Below are 18675 nucleotides of genomic sequence, written 5' to 3' on the forward strand. Positions count from 1 at the left end.
CTTTTGGAGTGTTGAGATGTAAACAGATTCACCACGAGGGGGTGCTTTGCTTCGAGGAGTAGCTTCTGTAGACATAGTGGCAGTGAAATTAACTAAATAGTGGAAAATGTACTTACTGTTTTCCAATTTTTCTGAAAAGAATGATCTGATGCGCTTATACTGTGAAAATCTCAAAAGGAAATTCACTGGTGAGCTTCGAGGATCCGATACGATGTGTTACCTTGGTAACTGAAATTCAAGATGGAGCCGCATAAGGTTACGACCTTCATGATGAAGTCAATGCGCACTCTTGACTCGGCGTACGTCTAAGAGGAGAGAACGTCTTGAAAAAGAGCTCACGGACAATGCTGCTCGAACCTCCAGAACGCTCTTCTTTAAACCAACAGAACTCCTGGCTATGACGGTTAACCGTTGCAGCAACAGGCAAGCAAATATTTAAAATAATTTTCTTTTTAAGAAACACTTTTTTTCATATACCGAAAAACGAAGTTTGTTGCTGTTTAAATGTTCAAGCTTTTTCCCCAAATGCTGGATAATGAAAAATTGTCTAGCAGACGCGACAAAGAATTTTCAATTCTATTAAGGACACGGAGGCAAGGATTATGCTTTTCTTTGCTTTACTGACAAATACAGCAGCCAATAAAAACTTTAAACTGGCATGACCCCGGAAGGACAACCCCCTCCAACAGTCTGCACCAATCACTGTCCAGTCCAATATATAATTGTCCATGTTAACAATACGACCTCCTCTTTCTTTGCGAATACATCATCCGTCCAACAAGACCGGAGGCCAACGTGGCAACTATCGCATCCAACGTCGAGTAAGTCACCTCCTGCACAACTGCAAACAGTCCCAGATCATAGGCTGGTCGTCTCAAGTCTGCTTCTGCTGATCACCTGAAACAAGAATATATGTCGTAATGGCTATTCCCCAAACTGGAAATACAATCAAGCCATCATAAACATTCGGGTGGGTACAATACATCACATAATCATCCAATAATGCATGAAATCACAGTTCAGCAAGCCCGGGTGGGATAATCCTCGCCTCCGTGTCCTTAATAGAATTGAAAATTCTTTGTCGCGTCTGCTAGACAATTTTTCATTCTATGTCAGTCCACGGAGGCTCAGATTATGCTAGTTTAAAGTTTCTCCACCACCACTGAGGCCACATCCACAATAGGCTTATGATAAAACGTCTTGAAAGTGGATTCAGAGGACCAATCTGCCGCAGTCATAATATCCTGAAGCCGAGAACCAGCACCAAAGGATTTAGAGGCCATAGCCCCCCTCACAGAATGAGCCCCAAATTTAGAGGTATCAATACCAGCAAGGTCCAACAACCAGGTAACCCACCTGGCCAGAGTCGCACAGGCGACTGGGCGGAAAGGTCTCTGCAATGAAATCAACAATTGACCAAAGCCAGTCCTAAACTCTCTAGTACAATCCTCATATACCTTAAGACATTGAACTACACACAATTTACTGTGATGAGTAAAAGCAGGATAAGCAATACATTTTGTATGTGTCTTCGTGCGTTTAGAAATCGTAAAAGAAACTCCCGAGGGAGTGAATACTCTACCTGCCAAATCCAAGGCCCGAATATCCGACACTCGCCTGCACGAGATCAAACAGAGCAAAATTGTAAGCTTCGCTGAGAGCTGTTTGCGAGATAGTCCCTCATTAGCCGGCCAGGCCGTCAAAAAACGCAGGACCACTGAAACGTCCCAAAGCTCAGTGTACCTGGGTTGAGGGGGATTCACCAAGCGGATCCCCCTAACTACTTTATACACCAGGGGGTGCTCCCCTACAGGTTTGCCCTCAACATGCGGGTGTCCCGCCGAAATAGCTGACCGGAAATTATTCACCGATCTATAAGCCATTCCTGACCTTGCCAATTCAGATAGAAAATTCACTATCACAGTGATATCGGATCCCATCGGATCTCCCTGCCGTTCGTTACACCAACCAACCCATCGTCTCCAAGCTGACTCATAACGCTTGTGAGTGGAAGGTGCCCATGCCTGAGACAAGAAAAAGAGAGCGTCTTGCGAAACTCCCGGCACTTGCCAACGGCGCTGGAAAGTCTCCACGCCATAAGAGACAACTGCTCTTGAAGGACCAACGGATGGCGAAGACCCACCAGGTCCGTAAGGAGGTCCGGAAACGATGAGATCCGCACCGGCGATGCACAGGCGAGACTCATCGCCCCCGGGAACCATGCTTGTGCCTTCCAACACGGGGAGATCAAGATCACCTCCGCCTTCTGCCTCCGAACCTGAGCCAGAACCCTCGGGATCATGATAAATGGAGGAAACGCATACAGAATGCCCGTCGTCCACAACTAAAGAAAGGCGTCCGAGCTGATCGCCAACGGATCCGGCCGCCAACTGTAAAACTGGGGCACTTGTCTGTTGAGCCGCGAGGCAAACAGATCCACCACACACGGACCCCATTTGCGGTCCACTGCCTTGAAGATCCTGGGGTGCAACCTCCAATCGCTGGCATCTCTCAAGTATCGAGAGTTCCAATCCGCCGTCCGGACCCCGGTATATACTCCGCCGTCACCGAAATTTGATGGGCCAGGCAATAATGCCAAAAGTCCTTGGCTATCTCCGCCAGGAGACGTGACCTGGTGCCTCCCAGGTGATTTATGTAACGCACCGCGGACACATTGTCCATGCGAAGGAGAATACAGCACGAAACTTTCTGAGGGGACAGAGTGCGGATCGCAAAAGAACCCGCCAGGAGTTCTAGACAATTGATGTGGAGACTCAGCTCTTCGCGGGACCACCAGCCCCCGGTCTCCACTGAGCCGCAACGGGCTCCCCAGCCCCAACGGCTGGCATCCGACTCTATCACCACCTCCGGGGTGGCTGCGAAAATGGCTCTGCCGTTCCACGCATCCATATGTTCTAACCACCAGTTTATCTCCGTACGAGCCTCCGCAGAAAGGGAAACTTGTTGGGCATAGGTCAGGCCCTTGCGTAAATGCAAGGCCTTCAAACGCTGCAGGGCTCTGTAATGTAAGGGACCCGGAAAGATCGCCTGGATCGAAGAAGCCAGTAGCCCTACCAGGCGTGCCAAAGTCCTCAATGAGATTGTCGGAGAGGCAAGCGCTCTCCTCAACTCCTTCCTGACCGCCACCCTCTTCTTGAGGGGCAAGAGTAACTGAGCCTTCACCGAGTCCACCTGGAAACCCAGGAATTCCATCACCTGAGAAGGTTGCAAGATCGACTTCTGTATATTCAGGAGGAAGCCCAAGTCCTGAAGGAGGTGGATCGTCCACGACAGATGGAGCGACACCACCTCCGGTGACTGACCTAAAATCAAGATGTCGTCGAGGTAAATAATGAGGCGAACGCCCCTTTCCCTCAACCTCTGCACGATGGGTTTCATCAGCTTGGTGAAACACCATGGGCGGATGACAGTCCAAAGGGCATGGCGGAAAACTCGAACCACCGGTTGCGCCACTGAAACTGTAGGAACCGCCTGTGCGGAGAATAAATGGCCACTGCCAGGTAGGCGTCCTTTAAGTCCAGGCGCACCATCCAATCCTGTGCCAATAGGATATCGCGCAGGAGGTGTATCCCTTCCCTTTTGAAGTGACGATACACAACCCAGCCATTGAACTCTTTGAGGTTCAACACCAGTCGATACCCTTGGTCCTTTTTCGGGACCACAAAGACGGTGCTGACGAAGCCTAGCGCGTGTGGGGAGGATTCCACTATCGCCCCTTTCTGGAGCAAGGAGCATATCTCTGCGTCGATGAAACTCTGCTCTGTTTGGGAAAAATATAGCGGGTCTGGTCTCCGCCGCTGTACCGGGGAGGCATAGAACTCTATGTGAAAACCCTGTACTGTTTGTAACACCCAAGGGTCGTTCGTGAGTTGGCGCCACCTGTGGAGAAAAAAAGACAGTCTGCCTCCCACCATATGTTCTGACGGACATAGAAGTCGTACCTGAATAGGAGTAGTCTCCTGAATTAGTCTGTTGTCCACGATAGTTTCCTCTCTGCCCCTTGCCTCGACCTCCTCTATCACGGGAGGGGTAGAAATTGGAGCGTCGATTGCCTCTGCCTCTCTGCTCCACGCGAGGTATGTGCATAACCTCGGCCGGACCCTCGACCTCGTGGGCGTCCGGCCCTATCAAAAACACCACTGTGGAGTACCCTCTTGATGTTGGACTGCGCCTTGTCCAGTGCGGAGAAGGTGGCAACGTATTTGCCCATTTCCTTGACAAATTTGTCTCCGAAAAGCATACCATTAGCTAGGGAACCTGGTTCGGAAGGGGCCATCTCCGCAAGCTGGGAATCTAGTCTCATAAGAAAAGAGCGCCTCCGTTCTGTAGATACGGCCACATTCGCATTTCCTAAAAAGCACATGGCACGTTGAGCCCATTCCAGAACCTCCGATACATCCAGTGGCACATTTCTATCCTTAGCCATAACTGCTGCGTCTAGAATCTTCGTGAGGGGTCCGGTGACATCTAACATTTTGTCTTGAACACCCCGCCACGCTCTATCCAGCCCCTTCTTTGGATCTTTTGCAAACTTTCGCATAAACGCCGCCATTGTGGGATCCAAATCCGGCGTGTCGGCTACCTTCCCTGTCAAGAATGGCCTGGGGCATTCAGATCGCAATGTGGCTCTCACCCCATTGTCGAAACCCTGTCGCAGGTTGTTACTCACATACTGTGCCACCTCTGGGCACGGTACCCATTCAGTGGACCTAGGATGCACAATATTGTTGGGGTTAAAAAGAAGGTTCTTGGGTACCTGACGATCGTCCGCCTTATGGGTGTGCTTCACCTTCCTAGATCTCTTTTTGGGAGCCACCGATTCCACCTCCGAATCAGAGGAATCCGGTGGAGTCGGGGAAGAATCCCCAGACGTGTCGTTCGCCATAGAGCCATGATCCTTCAGGACATTCCTGGCCATCCGAGCCAACACTTGGGCTGAGGATTGAGAAGAGGTACCGCCCTTTCTGGCTGATTTGAACTTTCTCTTTCCATAATTCTGAAGGGGTTTAGCAAAAGGCTTGAGAGCCTTGACTAGCGCACTCTTCACTGACCCTTGGACATGGGTATCCAGGGCCTCCACCAAATTTTCCTCCAAATGCTCTTCTTGCGGCTCATATTCTTCATACTCATCATACTCTGCCCATTGGTTATCCTCCTCGGCGTAGTACGCCATAGCTCTAAAGCAGGGAGGTGTGGAGGAACTTCTAGGGGGGGAGTAGCCCAGGGGTGCCTCTAACACACACACCAACACAGGCAACTGAAACACTACTTTCAATGAGGCCGAATATAAGGTGGAAGGAGACCCCTTTATGCACACTGAAGACTCCCCTAGAGCAAAGCTCTAATCCGGATACGCTCCGTCAAGCGTTCAATGAGGCCAGGATTTATGCAGCCAAAGACGCGCGATGTGCGAGGAGCCGGTAATGTAAGAAAACGAAAGCCGGCTCCTTGCGCATGCGCGTTGCGTGTGGGGCCGGGCTCGACTGCCTCCTGAGCGCGAGCGTCTCGCGTCTGCCTCCTCCTGCTCCACCGCCCCCTACCGAGCACACCGCATGCCTCGGTTCGCGTCCCGAGCGAGGGAAACACACGCGCGGGCATACACAGCAAAACGGGGCAAATATCTCAAAACAATAATAACCACAAAATTCACCAAACACATCAAAATACGAGCGAGGACCCGCTCAGCAACCACAAGATCACTGGCGCGCGCGCGCGCCGTTAACAACCACCGCCCTTATAACCATTACCCCCAAGAAAGAAGTAACATGAAGGGCACTTAACTCGCTGCTGCAGCAGCAAAGAAAGAGGAGGTCGTATTGCTAACATGGACAATTATATATTGGACTGGACAGTGATTGTTGCAGACTGTTGGAGGGGGTTGTCCTTCCGGGGTCATGCCAGTTTAAAGTTTTTATTGGCTGCTGTATTTGTCAGTAAAGCAAAGAGAAGCATAATCTGAGCCTCCGTGGACTGACATAGAATTCGTAGTTGAATGAAAAAAACCAAAAAACTCTGATTTTCCAGGTTGTAGGAATTAACGTGGATTTGTTCGAGGTTTCCTCCCACTCGTCGCCATAATCTGTAGTAAATACTCAGGAACACTCTTGAAGTAAAATAGTGGTTTATTGGTAACCTCGTCCAGCTGTCAGGTAAAGCTGTGAACACATCCTCCGCTACACCTCATCTGATCCTAACATTCTCTACATCTAGTGGAATACAGAATACAAGGAACACTCTACATTCTACATCTACATTCTACACAATACTATGCACATTACTACACCTGCATTTTCAGTTTAATTTAAGAAAATGTTTCCCCGAGCATTCCAAATTTCAGCCCTTGCAGTTACCGTTACTGTATTGCGACATTTAAACTGCAGGAGGCCCATCCTCACCTCAAGCTGTAGTCGTGTGGATTCCCTTTTACTGTGCCTTCCTGTTACCAAGGGTTTCCCCTGTGTGACGACTTCTCCTTGCATCACCACAGCTGTTCAGCAATTTTCTGAGCTTGCTCTTGCCGAGAGCCATACTGTTCTACACCATCTTAGGATCGTCCCAATACATGGCCAACGACATTTCTACTGACAACCACGTTTCTTCTGCCAACCATGTTTTTATTTGCATCAGTAAGGTCATCGAAGCTGAAGAAGTTTCCCATACATTTTCTCTGCTGCACCTTCGTATGCATCAGCATTATTTTTTAGCCTTATGTTGTTTTATTTTATGGACATCGGATCGTGCCAGTGGACTCTCGTGATCCTATGCAGATACTGTTTTCGTTTTCTTAAATCTCATCCCGCATTGGTCTTTAAGTCAACTCCTCTCTTCTAAACAACCTTGGGAGCTTTTGGTGTCACTAAGATCCGCTGCTTCCATCTGGAAAGTTAAGCATTGTGTTGGGTGCGTTGTTTTTAATGGAACCTTGCTTGTTAAAAACCTTGCCTTTTTCAATTATACTACAATTGGTGCAGTCAAGGTATTGGATTTTCAATTCCCCACTGTGACTGTCTAATCTGTTTATACGCCATGTTTTCGGGTGAGTTGTCGCTCATCAGTTCCATTTCATCTAGCATATCAACACTTACTGCTGCCTTACAAGGAGTCATCTATGCGTTAATCTACAATCTACATTACAACATTTATGTAAACGCTGATGTTCTGTGCAGTTTATTGTTACATAAGTACATCATGGGCTTCTTCATACTTGTTTGTCGTTTTACAAGGCTTTCATGATTATCATTTTGCCACACTGCACGTCGGCAAGTACCTTTTGGGACAAGTCAAATTCCTAAGTCCCATTCTTATATTATACATGTTACATTGTACCGTGTTGTATATTCCACCACATCTATTTCTGAATGTCGTTACATATTGCATTGTCGCATTGTACTGTGTGGTATTTTCCACCACTCCTGGTTCTGCATGTACTTACATATTGCATTATTACATTGTACCGTGTGGTATCTTCCACCACACCTAGTTCTGCATGTTGTTCCATATTGCATTGTCGCATTGTACGTTGTGGTATTCTCCACCACACCTAGTTCTGCATGTACTTACATATTGCATTGTTGCATTTTACTATGTGGTATTTTCCAAAAATATAAAATGTTGTTTTTCCTGCACATTCTTTGTGTGGTGCTTAACCACACCTTCCACCCCAACCTGCTCTCGAGAAGTTCTATGGTGTAGCTCACCTCTCCATTTACACTTCTTTTCTACCTCTGTGAGCTCAACATCTTTTTATTTGCTGTGTTCTAGGGACCTTTCCCCAATTATGCTGCTTGTGTTATCAACAGCCATCATTTTGCTGTTTATTTTGCTGTTCATTTCTGTGGCTGTCTTCCATCCGTTTATTGTTACTTCATTGCTTTGTTCTCTCCTTCATTGCTTTGTTCTCTTCTTCACCTTGTTGCTGGTACCCTTGTACTTTCTTCATGCTTTGCCTGGCCAGCTTGTCTGATCTTTGTACCTGGGTTGGTTTCTTGCTTGTGGTGTTGGGAGTGTGTGGGTTGTTTTTTGGGAGAAAGGAGATGGTGCAGGAGTGAGTCTTTTGTGCCTCCTGTCTTTCCTGTTACTCTCTTCCCACCTATTCCTTTTCCATCTTCTCCTATTTTCTCATCTTCAATTTTTATGTCGTGTTTCAGTATTAATGTTTCATGCCATATTTCAAGATGCTTTTGCCTCATTTATTTCTTGCAACTTTTATTCTGCCTCCTGAAAGTTCCTTCCTCCTCCTTGTAAAGGAAGGAGATGTTGTAGTATGCTTCTCAGCCTGAATAATTGCATGTGAGAATGTTGGTGTATGGGATGTTGAAGTGCTTGAGTCAGTTGGTGACGGGCTGAGCAGCATAGAGGCTGCTCCTGGTGGGACTACTACTTTGTACAACTTGCAACTCGATTAAACCTACATGAAAACTACTACGGCTGGACTACTCTTCTTATCATTACAATGGACTTCGTATTATTTGGAAATGGCTTTCTACCCTTCCCTGATTGATAAGCCAACACTTTTTTTTCTCAGAGACCTGAGACCATTGAAGTTATTTTTAACCAAGTGCTGCCACAAACCTGAAACTTCAAACTAAACTGCCAGCATTTCTAATTGTATATACGGGTGTACAACACTGGATTCTAATTACCTTCTTAATGGTTAGTGCCCTAAATTTGTCATTGAAGGCTGATGAACATTGGCTATTTTTACCTATAATGACAAAGTGAAACCTGTGTTTGCTATATGTCAGATGAGCTTAGAATTATTTACTGTTATGACACGGTGAGCAGTAGATGAAAGTCAAAAGTATATTAAAATATAAATCTGTAGAAACCTTTCCACTCGCCAATAAACTAGCAGCTAACGGTGAATCTGTAGTGATCATCCGTGCACAGAAATATTGCTGTCTTCCATGACTCCTATAATCCTGTGCTGCTAGGGGAGTGGAGCCTCTAGGGGTGTGCTGATGCCATGCCACAATGAGTGGTGTTAATCCACATAATATCTGAGCACCATGACCCAGGGAAGCAGTGGTAAGCAGGGCACAGGCCAGAGCTGCTGAAACAAGGCACAAGTCTTATTTCCATGCTCACACCGGGTTATCAGTTGGGATTCAATAGCCGATGTGAGCATATTAGAGGACACTGCTCTCCAGATGTCATAGATAGAGGGTGTAGGTCCCTCGCAGGATATCTTTGATGTACCAGTGATCTCTGGAAAAACAGGAGGCCCACAGACAGGCCCTTGGAGAGCATACTTCAGGGCGCCACACTTCAGCAGGTCTTTGGCCCAGTCTGGCCACTATTCAGAAAGGGCATGTGGTTCCCCTCGTGGGAAGTAATCTTTCATGTGCACAATAGAGTGCCCTGGCAATGTGCACCACACAGTCCTTGTTCTCCGGTCCTGTGTCCCTACAAGCATATTTCACCCTTTGCTGAAGGATGGCACCCGTAGTTATACTGTCGTGTGTGTTTGAAGTTAGGAGTGGGTTAAGGGATTTCCCTTTGGACCACAGATGTCTCCCCTAAATTGTAGGTCTTTTTGCAAGGGGGCTGTGGAATGCAGCTCTTAATCTTTAGAGTGGCCATGATCCAACCACTACAGTCTAAGTGTCAAAACTACTCCCATCTATCCTATCCGGCCTCCAACTGGCAGAAGTCTGCCATTCTAATGATATGGCCATAGTTTATAGCTGGTGCTAGGGAATGCATACATGTGCTTCCCCAGGCCCTGGTGCCCACTGGAGCCAGGCACTATGGCACACAAGACTCTTAGAGCATAGAAATGTCTATATTCTAAAAGGGGCAGGTGATTGCAAAACTCCCTTTACCACTGGAAAGGGATTGACTGAGCGAATCCATTGATAGGAAACCTCATGAGTCTGCTTTCCTGCAATCTACTATTGCAGCACAAAGTAATTTCAACTACTGCCCAATATTAACCTGTGGGAAGAGCAAGCCTCATGGACAGTGAAAACACACACCAGTATTCCTCACTACTTTTGCGCTAATGTGCACACAAACCTGCAATGGCAGGCCGACACACAGTCCCCAGGACCAAGGCTGCAATTGAGCCCACCCAAATTTGCACTGGCAGACTGGACACTGGTGAAACTAAGCGGATGTTAAAGCCTGAGATGGCAGGTGGCACACGCAATGATGGGCACCATTGGTGCGGGGCGCACATACAGTGGCCTGCAATGGCAGGCTGCACATGAGTTTAATTATTATAGATGCCAGTGCACGCCCACACAGCCCTGCAATGACAAGCCAGGCACCTGGGCTTAACCAGGCCCTAGCACATTAGGTGCGAGTGCCCGCACACCACCCTGCCCAGACCAGCAGAACACCGGTTGGCTCCTTACAAGTGCAATTGTGCACAACCAGCCTGCGATGGCGGACCTGGCCCTTTTCCACTAGCGCCATGGATACAAGCGCATGGACACAGGTCTGTTACAGCAGGCCTGACCCTGGTGTTATAACACTGGGGATTTAGGTATGCACTCACCAGCCCGCGATGGCAGGCCGGACACCTATCCAAAATGCCGTCGGAGCCAAGGCGCATCCTCAAGCCTGCAACGGTAGGTGGGACACTTATTTGAAAAGCCTCGGGGCCGGTAGCACACCCATAAGTGTAAGTGCGCACTCCTAAGTCTGTGTTGGCAGACCGGCCTATGTTTCAGAACACCGGGTCAGCGCCTCTTCCTAGCCTGTGTAGAAAGGCTCACGCATGTCCACACTGCCTTGACAGTGAGGACATGCTCAGAGGCTTGAGGCCACACTAGAGAATCATCAACACCTCAGGAGTATCCAATGTTAAGAGACGTTTACTAAAGCAATGTAAGCCCCACGTGGGGGGCTTCTCACTACCTGGGTAGGGAACATTCATATGTACCTGCCTGGCCTTCAGCGTACCACACCAACACTTCAGGTCTCTATTGGGGGGGTTGCCCTCATGGTATGGGACTACCGACTCAGGGTTGGCTGAGGTGTAAGTGATGCCAACCTAGGCAGAGCAAGCCTCTGACCTCCTGGTCAGAGATCTAGCTCTGCGCTCCTGCGGCTCTGCTGTTGGGCCACTGCCCCTTTCACCTCTTTAATAGGTAGGTGTTCGAGGCCCTCCTCCACCCTCAGGCTCCTACATGTGCCTCATCCCTGGTGGTCAAGTGGGAGAGCCTTGCTCTTGTGCTGGTCCGCTGTTGCCTGTCTTCCTGTTGTGCCCTTTTTCTGTCTGTCAGTCTTTTTTGTCCTTCTGTGTTCTATTTTCTGTTTTTAATTTTATTTTGCCCCCCTTTTTAGGTCTCGCCTAGACGAAAGCAAAGCGAAGCTTTGCTGTCTAGGGCGAGACAACTTATGTAGTTACTTTTGGGGGAATGTGGACAGCAGAGTTCCACGCGCTTTTCCTGGCCGAGATTTAACCTCGGGAGCGCGCACGTCGCCGTGCCTCATCTTCATATTCGCAAACAAAGCCACTCTCACGCATGCGCACATACACACACTGCATACACACACGCACCCCCCCTTAAACAGACACACGCTGCATACACACACGCACCCCCCCTTAAACAGACAGACACACGCACGCAGGCACAGACACACTCAAACAGACACACGCGCGAACACCCCCACCCTCAACCCCACTCACCGGGCTCCTCTCCCCTTACGCATGGGAAGGCACTGTGGAGCTCTGTGCCAGAAGGAGCGCTGTTCTGAAATCACCGCCGCCTCCCACAGCGGCATTGTAGGGAAAATTAAAGTTGCCTCCCCGTAAACACCGCCGCAGCCCGGGAACCTCGGGAGCCTCAGAAATCCCGAGCGCAGCTCCTCTGACGTCAGACAAGGAGCTGCGCTGGGATTGGTGCCGGTGGGGCCGTTGCCTGAAACGGAAGACTCGTCGACGCCGGGCGGGAGGGGCTTCTTCGCTCCTCACCCGGGCAGCGCCTGCTTTTTTTTATCAAGCTACTAGATTTGATAGTACTGGCGCTGCACTACTGCTCGTTTTTCTAGAGTGTCTTGAAACTTACTGCCAGCGTGCGAGTAGGCAGAGATGAGGGATGTGTGCTATGTCAAAGGGCACTGTCGCTGAGACCTGGTGTGAGTTTCTCTTCTATCCTCAAAGGAACTCTGACTTAGGCTGTGCATTGCTGAGGTTGGGTGTAAATATTTTCATAATGATCTGGCCCGACTGTGGTTCCAATACTCTGGCCCACTGAGGATCCGCTGCAGCTGCAGCTGCACCAGTGTATGAGGCTGCCATGTAATTTGGGCTTCTTTCCAACTATCCCCCACAGATGACACACTGGACAGGCTGTCAGAGATCATGAACAGTAGAACACAAAGTAATGAGTATCAGGATAGTGCTTATTCCGAGAAAGATATCTTATGCTTCGCATTTAGGATAAACAACAGCATAAGACATAATTCAACATGTGCAGCTTTCTTTCTGGGAATTGATGCCCCCACCTTGTGTTTCTATTGTTAGTGTTGAAACAATGTTATGTAGTCCGCTCTTTGTCATATTGCCCTTGTCTGCCTCTGTATCAATTTATATGAGGTCTTGTTCATGTGTTCCCAAACCTTTGCTCGGGAAGGGTACAGGGAACAGACGGCGCCCTTCCTGCTCACTGAACCCAATTGTTACATTTAACTGCATTGACCAGAGTTGCCGAGGAAGAGTTGGAAACCAGGGGACTGCTCAGGTTTGAGGATATCAGTATAGAGAGACGCTCTTAAGGATGTTATGGGACCAACCCAAGAACTATCGTATCATGTCAGCAGCATGACCTAGCCTGTCTGCTTAAAAAATGCAATCTTAGAAAATATATAATTAGGGTATTCTGCTTTCGGGTGAAGATTCGGAATGTGGACAGAAAACACTAAACTCAATCCAAAGCTTTTCTCCTTTATCACACATAAAACAAGCATTTGCAATGCAATAGGTCTCGCATTTGCGAGAGTATAACTTATTGGCATTGTAAATGACAATGCCTTTTATTTATGTTTTCAAAAGCAACACATAAATAAAAGGCATTGCCATTTACAATGCCAATAGCTCAAAGTCTAATAACTGCGAGACCTATTGCATTGCAAATGCTTGTTTTATTTTCTGCCTCTGTTCCTCTTTGTGCCCTCTGTGCCCGTTTTTTGCCTCTGCTGCCCAGCGGCCCCTCCCCCTCCCGGTTCCCGCTTCTGCCTCCCAGCTGCTCTTCCTTACCCCTTCCCCTATTTAATGGTGGCAGCCCAGCGGCTATGCAGAAGGCGCCCGCCGTTGCGCCATATGCAAGCCCGTCTGCGCCTGTCTGCAACCTGACCGCAAACTGCGTCAGGGACCCTGGTTCTTCGACCACCCACCGATATGACTCAGCTGCCCTCCTCGCACTCAACCCCAGAATGAACAACAACTACCAGCTGTCGATGCAGAAAACCACCCACGGCCAGTTCTCCTGCCGACATTCCTTCACATTTCTTCTGACCCCCACGGTCGCTGCACCTGTGCCGACGCCAGCACCACGGAAGCCCTGAGGTGCATCCTCCTCAACGTGCGCTCACTGCACAGACATGCCATAGAGATCTGAGAACTCCTCGACACCCTCTCACTGGACGCCTTCTTCACGGAAACCTGGACCAATGCCTCCTCCGCCCTGACATCGCCACCACCATCCCCGACAGATACGCTATCCAGAGGAAGGAACGCCCCTACCGTCCAGAAGTAGGACTCTCCATTGCACACAAGAGCTGCCTCCGGCTCTCCACGTCCAGCATGAGCAACTCCCCTTCCACGATCGAACACCTCCACTTCCAGACCAGCCCCAGAACAACGGTGAGCGGCACTCTCGCCTACAGTACCCCGGACCTCTTACCTTGATCACCCCCACCATAACTGATCTGGACTACTTACTCATTGGAGACCTGCACTTCAACCGTGACAACCCCAGCGACCCCCAACTCCACCGCCTTCCTGGACTACCTCTTCAACATCGGACGGAAACAGCTCGTCTCTACCCCCACCAACAACGCAGGACACACTCTCGACCGCATCTTCGCAGGAGGGAACCACTTCCGCTTCAGCCACACCACGCAGCCCTCTGGACAGACAACCACTGCGTACACTTCTATTTCAACAATGCTACTGCAAAGGAACTGGAGCAAGGTTACAGAGGAACACCTCAACTCCACCCTCAACCTCTAAACAACCTTGGGAGCTTTTGGTGTCACTAAGATCCGCTGCTTCCATCTGGAAAGTTAAGCATTGTGTTGGGTGCGTTGTTTTTAATGGAACCTTGCTTGTTAAAAACCTTGCCTTTTTCAATTATACTACAATTGGTGCAGTCAAGGTATTGGATTTTCAATTCCCCACTGTGACTGTCTAATCTGTTTATACGCCATGTTTTCGGGTGAGTTGTCGCTCATCAGTTCCATTTCATCTAGCATATCAACACTTACTGCTGCCTTACAAGGAGTCATCTATGCGTTAATCTACAATCTACATTACAACATTTATGTAAACGCTGATGTTCTGTGCAGTTTATTGTTACATAAGTACATCATGGGCTTCTTCATACTTGTTTGTCGTTTTACAAGGCTTTCATGATTATCATTTTGCCACACTGCACGTCGGCAAGTACCTTTTGGGACAAGTCAAATTCCTAAGTCCCATTCTTATATTATACATGTTACATTGTACCGTGTTGTATATTCCACCACACCTATTTCTGAATGTCGTTACATATTGCATTGTCGCATTGTACTGTGTGGTATTTTCCACCACTCCTGGTTCTGCATGTACTTACATATTGCATTATTACATTGTACCGTGTGGTATCTTCCACCACACCTAGTTCTGCATGTTGTTCCATATTGCATTGTCGCATTGTACGTTGTGGTATTCTCCACCACACCTAGTTCTGCATGTACTTACATATTGCATTGTTGCATTTTACTATGTGGTATTTTCCAAAAATATAAAATGTTGTTTTTCCTGCACATTCTTTGTGTGGTGCTTAACCACACCTTCCACCCCAACCTGCTCTCGAGAAGTTCTATGGTGTAGCTCACCTCTCCATTTACACTTCTTTTCTACCTCTGTGAGCTCAACATCTTTTTATTTGCTGTGTTCTAGGGACCTTTCCCCAATTATGCTGCTTGTGTTATCAACAGCCATCATTTTGCTGTTTATTTTGCTGTTCATTTCTGTGGCTGTCTTCCATCCGTTTATTGTTACTTCATTGCTTTGTTCTCTCCTTCATTGCTTTGTTCTCTTCTTCACCTTGTTGCTGGTACCCTTGTACTTTCTTCATGCTTTGCCTGGCCAGCTTGTCTGATCTTTGTACCTGGGTTGGTTTCTTGCTTGTGGTGTTGGGAGTGTGTGGGTTGGTTTTTGGGAGAAAGGAGATGGTGCAGGAGTGAGTCTTTTGTGCCTCCTGTCTTTCCTGTTACTCTCTTCCCACCTATTCCTTTTCCATCTTCTCCTATTTTCTCATCTTCAATTTTTATGTCGTGTTTCAGTATTAATGTTTCATGCCATATTTCAAGATGCTTTTGCCTCATTTATTTCTTGCAACTTTTATTCTGCCTCCTGAAAGTTCCTTCCTCCTCCTTGTAAAGGAAGGAGATGTTGTAGTATGCTTCTCAGCCTGAATAATTGCATGTGAGAATGTTGGTGTATGGGATGTTGAAGTGCTTGAGTCAGTTGGTGACGGGCTGAGCAGCATAGAGGCTGCTCCTGGTGGGACTACTACTTTGTACAACTTGCAACTCGATTAAACCTACATGAAAACTACTACGGCTGGACTACTCTTCTTATCATTACAATGGACTTCGTATTATTTGGAAATGGCTTTCTACCCTTCCCTGATTGATAAGCCAACACTTTTTTTTCTCAGAGACCTGAGACCATTGAAGTTATTTTTAACCAAGTGCTGCCACAAACCTGAAACTTCAAACTAAACTGCCAGCATTTCTAATTGTATATACGGGTGTACAACACTGGATTCTAATTACCTTCTTAATGGTTAGTGCCCTAAATTTGTCATTGAAGGCTGATGAACATTGGCTATTTTTACCTATAATGACAAAGTGAAACCTGTGTTTGCTATATGTCAGATGAGCTTAGAATTATTTACTGTTATGACACGGTGAGCAGTAGATGAAAGTCAAAAGTATATTAAAATATAAATCTGTAGAAACCTTTCCACTCGCCAATAAACTAGCAGCTAACGGTGAATCTGTAGTGATCATCCGTGCACAGAAATATTGCTGTCTTCCATGACTCCTATAATCCTGTGCTGCTAGGGGAGTGGAGCCTCTAGGGGTGTGCTGATGCCATGCCACAATGAGTGGTGTTAATCCACATAATATCTGAGCACCATGACCCAGGGAAGCAGTGGTAAGCAGGGCACAGGCCAGAGCTGCTGAAACAAGGCACAAGTCTTATTTCCATGCTCACACCGGGTTATCAGTTGGGATTCAATAGCCGATGTGAGCATATTAGAGGACACTGCTCTCCAGATGTCATAGATAGAGGGTGTAGGTCCCTCGCAGGATATCTTTGATGTACCAGTGATCTCTGGAAAAACAGGAGGCCCACAGACAGGCCCTTGGAGAGCATACTTCAGGGCGCCACACTTCAGCAGGTCTTTGGCCCAGTCTGGCCACTATTCAGAAAGGGCATGTGGTTCCCCTCGTGGGAAGTAATCTTTCATGTGCACAATAGAGTGCCCTGGCAATGTGCACCACACAGTCCTTGTTCTCCGGTCCTGTGTCCCTACAAGCATATTTCACCCTTTGCTGAAGGATGGCACCCGTAGTTATACTGTCGTGTGTGTTTGAAGTTAGGAGTGGGTTAAGGGATTTCCCTTTGGACCACAGATGTCTCCCCTAAATTGTAGGTCTTTTTGCAAGGGGGCTGTGGAATGCAGCTCTTAATCTTTAGAGTGGCCATGATCCAACCACTACAGTCTAAGTGTCAAAACTACTCCCATCTATCCTATCCGGCCTCCAACTGGCAGAAGTCTGCCATTCTAATGATATGGCCATAGTTTATAGCTGGTGCTAGGGAATGCATACATGTGCTTCCCCAGGCCCTGGTGCCCACTGGAGCCAGGCACTATGGCACACAAGACTCTTAGAGCATAGAAATGTCTATATTCTAAAAGGGGCAGGTGATTGCAAAACTCCCTTTACCACTGGAAAGGGATTGACTGAGCGAATCCATTGATAGGAAACCTCATGAGTCTGCTTTCCTGCAATCTACTATTGCAGCACAAAGTAATTTCAACTACTGCCCAATATTAACCTGTGGGAAGAGCAAGCCTCATGGATAGTGAAAACACACACCAGTATTCCTCACTACTTTTGCGCTAATGTGCACACAAACCTGCAATGGCAGGCCGACACACAGTCCCCAGGACCAAGGCTGCAATTGAGCCCACCCAAATTTGCACTGGCAGACTGGACACTGGTGAAACTAAGCGGATGTTAAAGCCTGAGATGGCAGGTGGCACACGCAATGATGGGCACCATTGGTGCGGGGCGCACATACAGTGGCCTGCAATGGCAGGCTGCACATGAGTTTAATTATTATAGATGCCAGTGCACGCCCACACAGCCCTGCAATGACAAGCCAGGCACCTGGGCTTAACCAGGCCCTAGCACATTAGGTGCGAGTGCCCGCACACCACCCTGCCCAGACCAGCAGAACACCGGTTGGCTCCTTACAAGTGCAATTGTGCACAACCAGCCTGCGATGGCGGACCTGGCCCTTTTCCACTAGCGCCATGGATACAAGCGCATGGACACAGGTCTGTTACAGCAGGCCTGACCCTGGTGTTATAACACTGGGGATTTAGGTATGCACTCACCAGCCCGCGATGGCAGGCCGGACACCTATCCAAAATGCCGTCGGAGCCAAGGCGCATCCTCAAGCCTGCAACGGTAGGTGGGACACTTATTTGAAAAGCCTCGGGGCCGGTAGCACACCCATAAGTGTAAGTGCGCACTCCTAAGTCTGTGTTGGCAGACCGGCCTATGTTTCAGAACACCGGGTCAGCGCCTCTTCCTAGCCTGTGTAGAAAGGCTCACGCATGTCCACACTGCCTTGACAGTGAGGACATGCTCAGAGGCTTGAGGCCACACTAGAGAATCATCAACACCTCAGGAGTATCCAATGTTAAGAGACGTTTACTAAAGCAATGTAAGCCCCACGTGGGGGGCTTCTCACTACCTGGGTAGGGAACATTCATATGTACCTGCCTGGCCTTCAGCGTACCACACCAACACTTCAGGTCTCTATTGGGGGGGTTGCCCTCATGGTATGGGACTACCGACTCAGGGTTGGCTGAGGTGTAAGTGATGCCAACCTAGGCAGAGCAAGCCTCTGACCTCCTGGTCAGAGATCTAGCTCTGCGCTCCTGCGGCTCTGCTGTTGGGCCACTGCCCCTTTCACCTCTTTAATAGGTAGGTGTTCGAGGCCCTCCTCCACCCTCAGGCTCCTACATGTGCCTCATCCCTGGTGGTCAAGTGGGAGAGCCTTGCTCTTGTGCTGGTCCGCTGTTGCCTGTCTTCCTGTTGTGCCCTTTTTCTGTCTGTCAGTCTTTTTTGTCCTTCTGTGTTCTATTTTCTGTTTTTAATTTTATTTTGCCCCCCTTTTTAGGTCTCGCCTAG

General features: G+C 48.3%; 2 protein-coding genes across 6 annotated transcripts in view; one reads left to right on the plus strand and one right to left on the minus strand.

Annotated features, from left to right (window-relative positions):
- Nucleotides 1-18675, plus strand: part of LOC144770629 (zinc finger protein 197-like) — a 238258-nt gene that overhangs the window by 64237 nt on the left and 155346 nt on the right. The window lies entirely within an intron of this gene.
- On the minus strand, nt 183-5194 carry LOC144769603 (uncharacterized). Its single transcript, XM_078653764.1, has 2 exons — nt 4172-5194; nt 183-305 (listed from the first exon to the last, which is right to left on the minus strand). Exons 1-2 carry the CDS (start codon nt 5192-5194, stop codon nt 183-185), a joined length of 1146 nt encoding a protein of 381 aa, XP_078509890.1.

Source organism: Lissotriton helveticus, chromosome 7, assembly GCF_964261635.1.
Source record: "Lissotriton helveticus chromosome 7, aLisHel1.1, whole genome shotgun sequence".
Taxonomy (NCBI): Eukaryota; Metazoa; Chordata; class Amphibia; order Caudata; family Salamandridae; genus Lissotriton; species Lissotriton helveticus.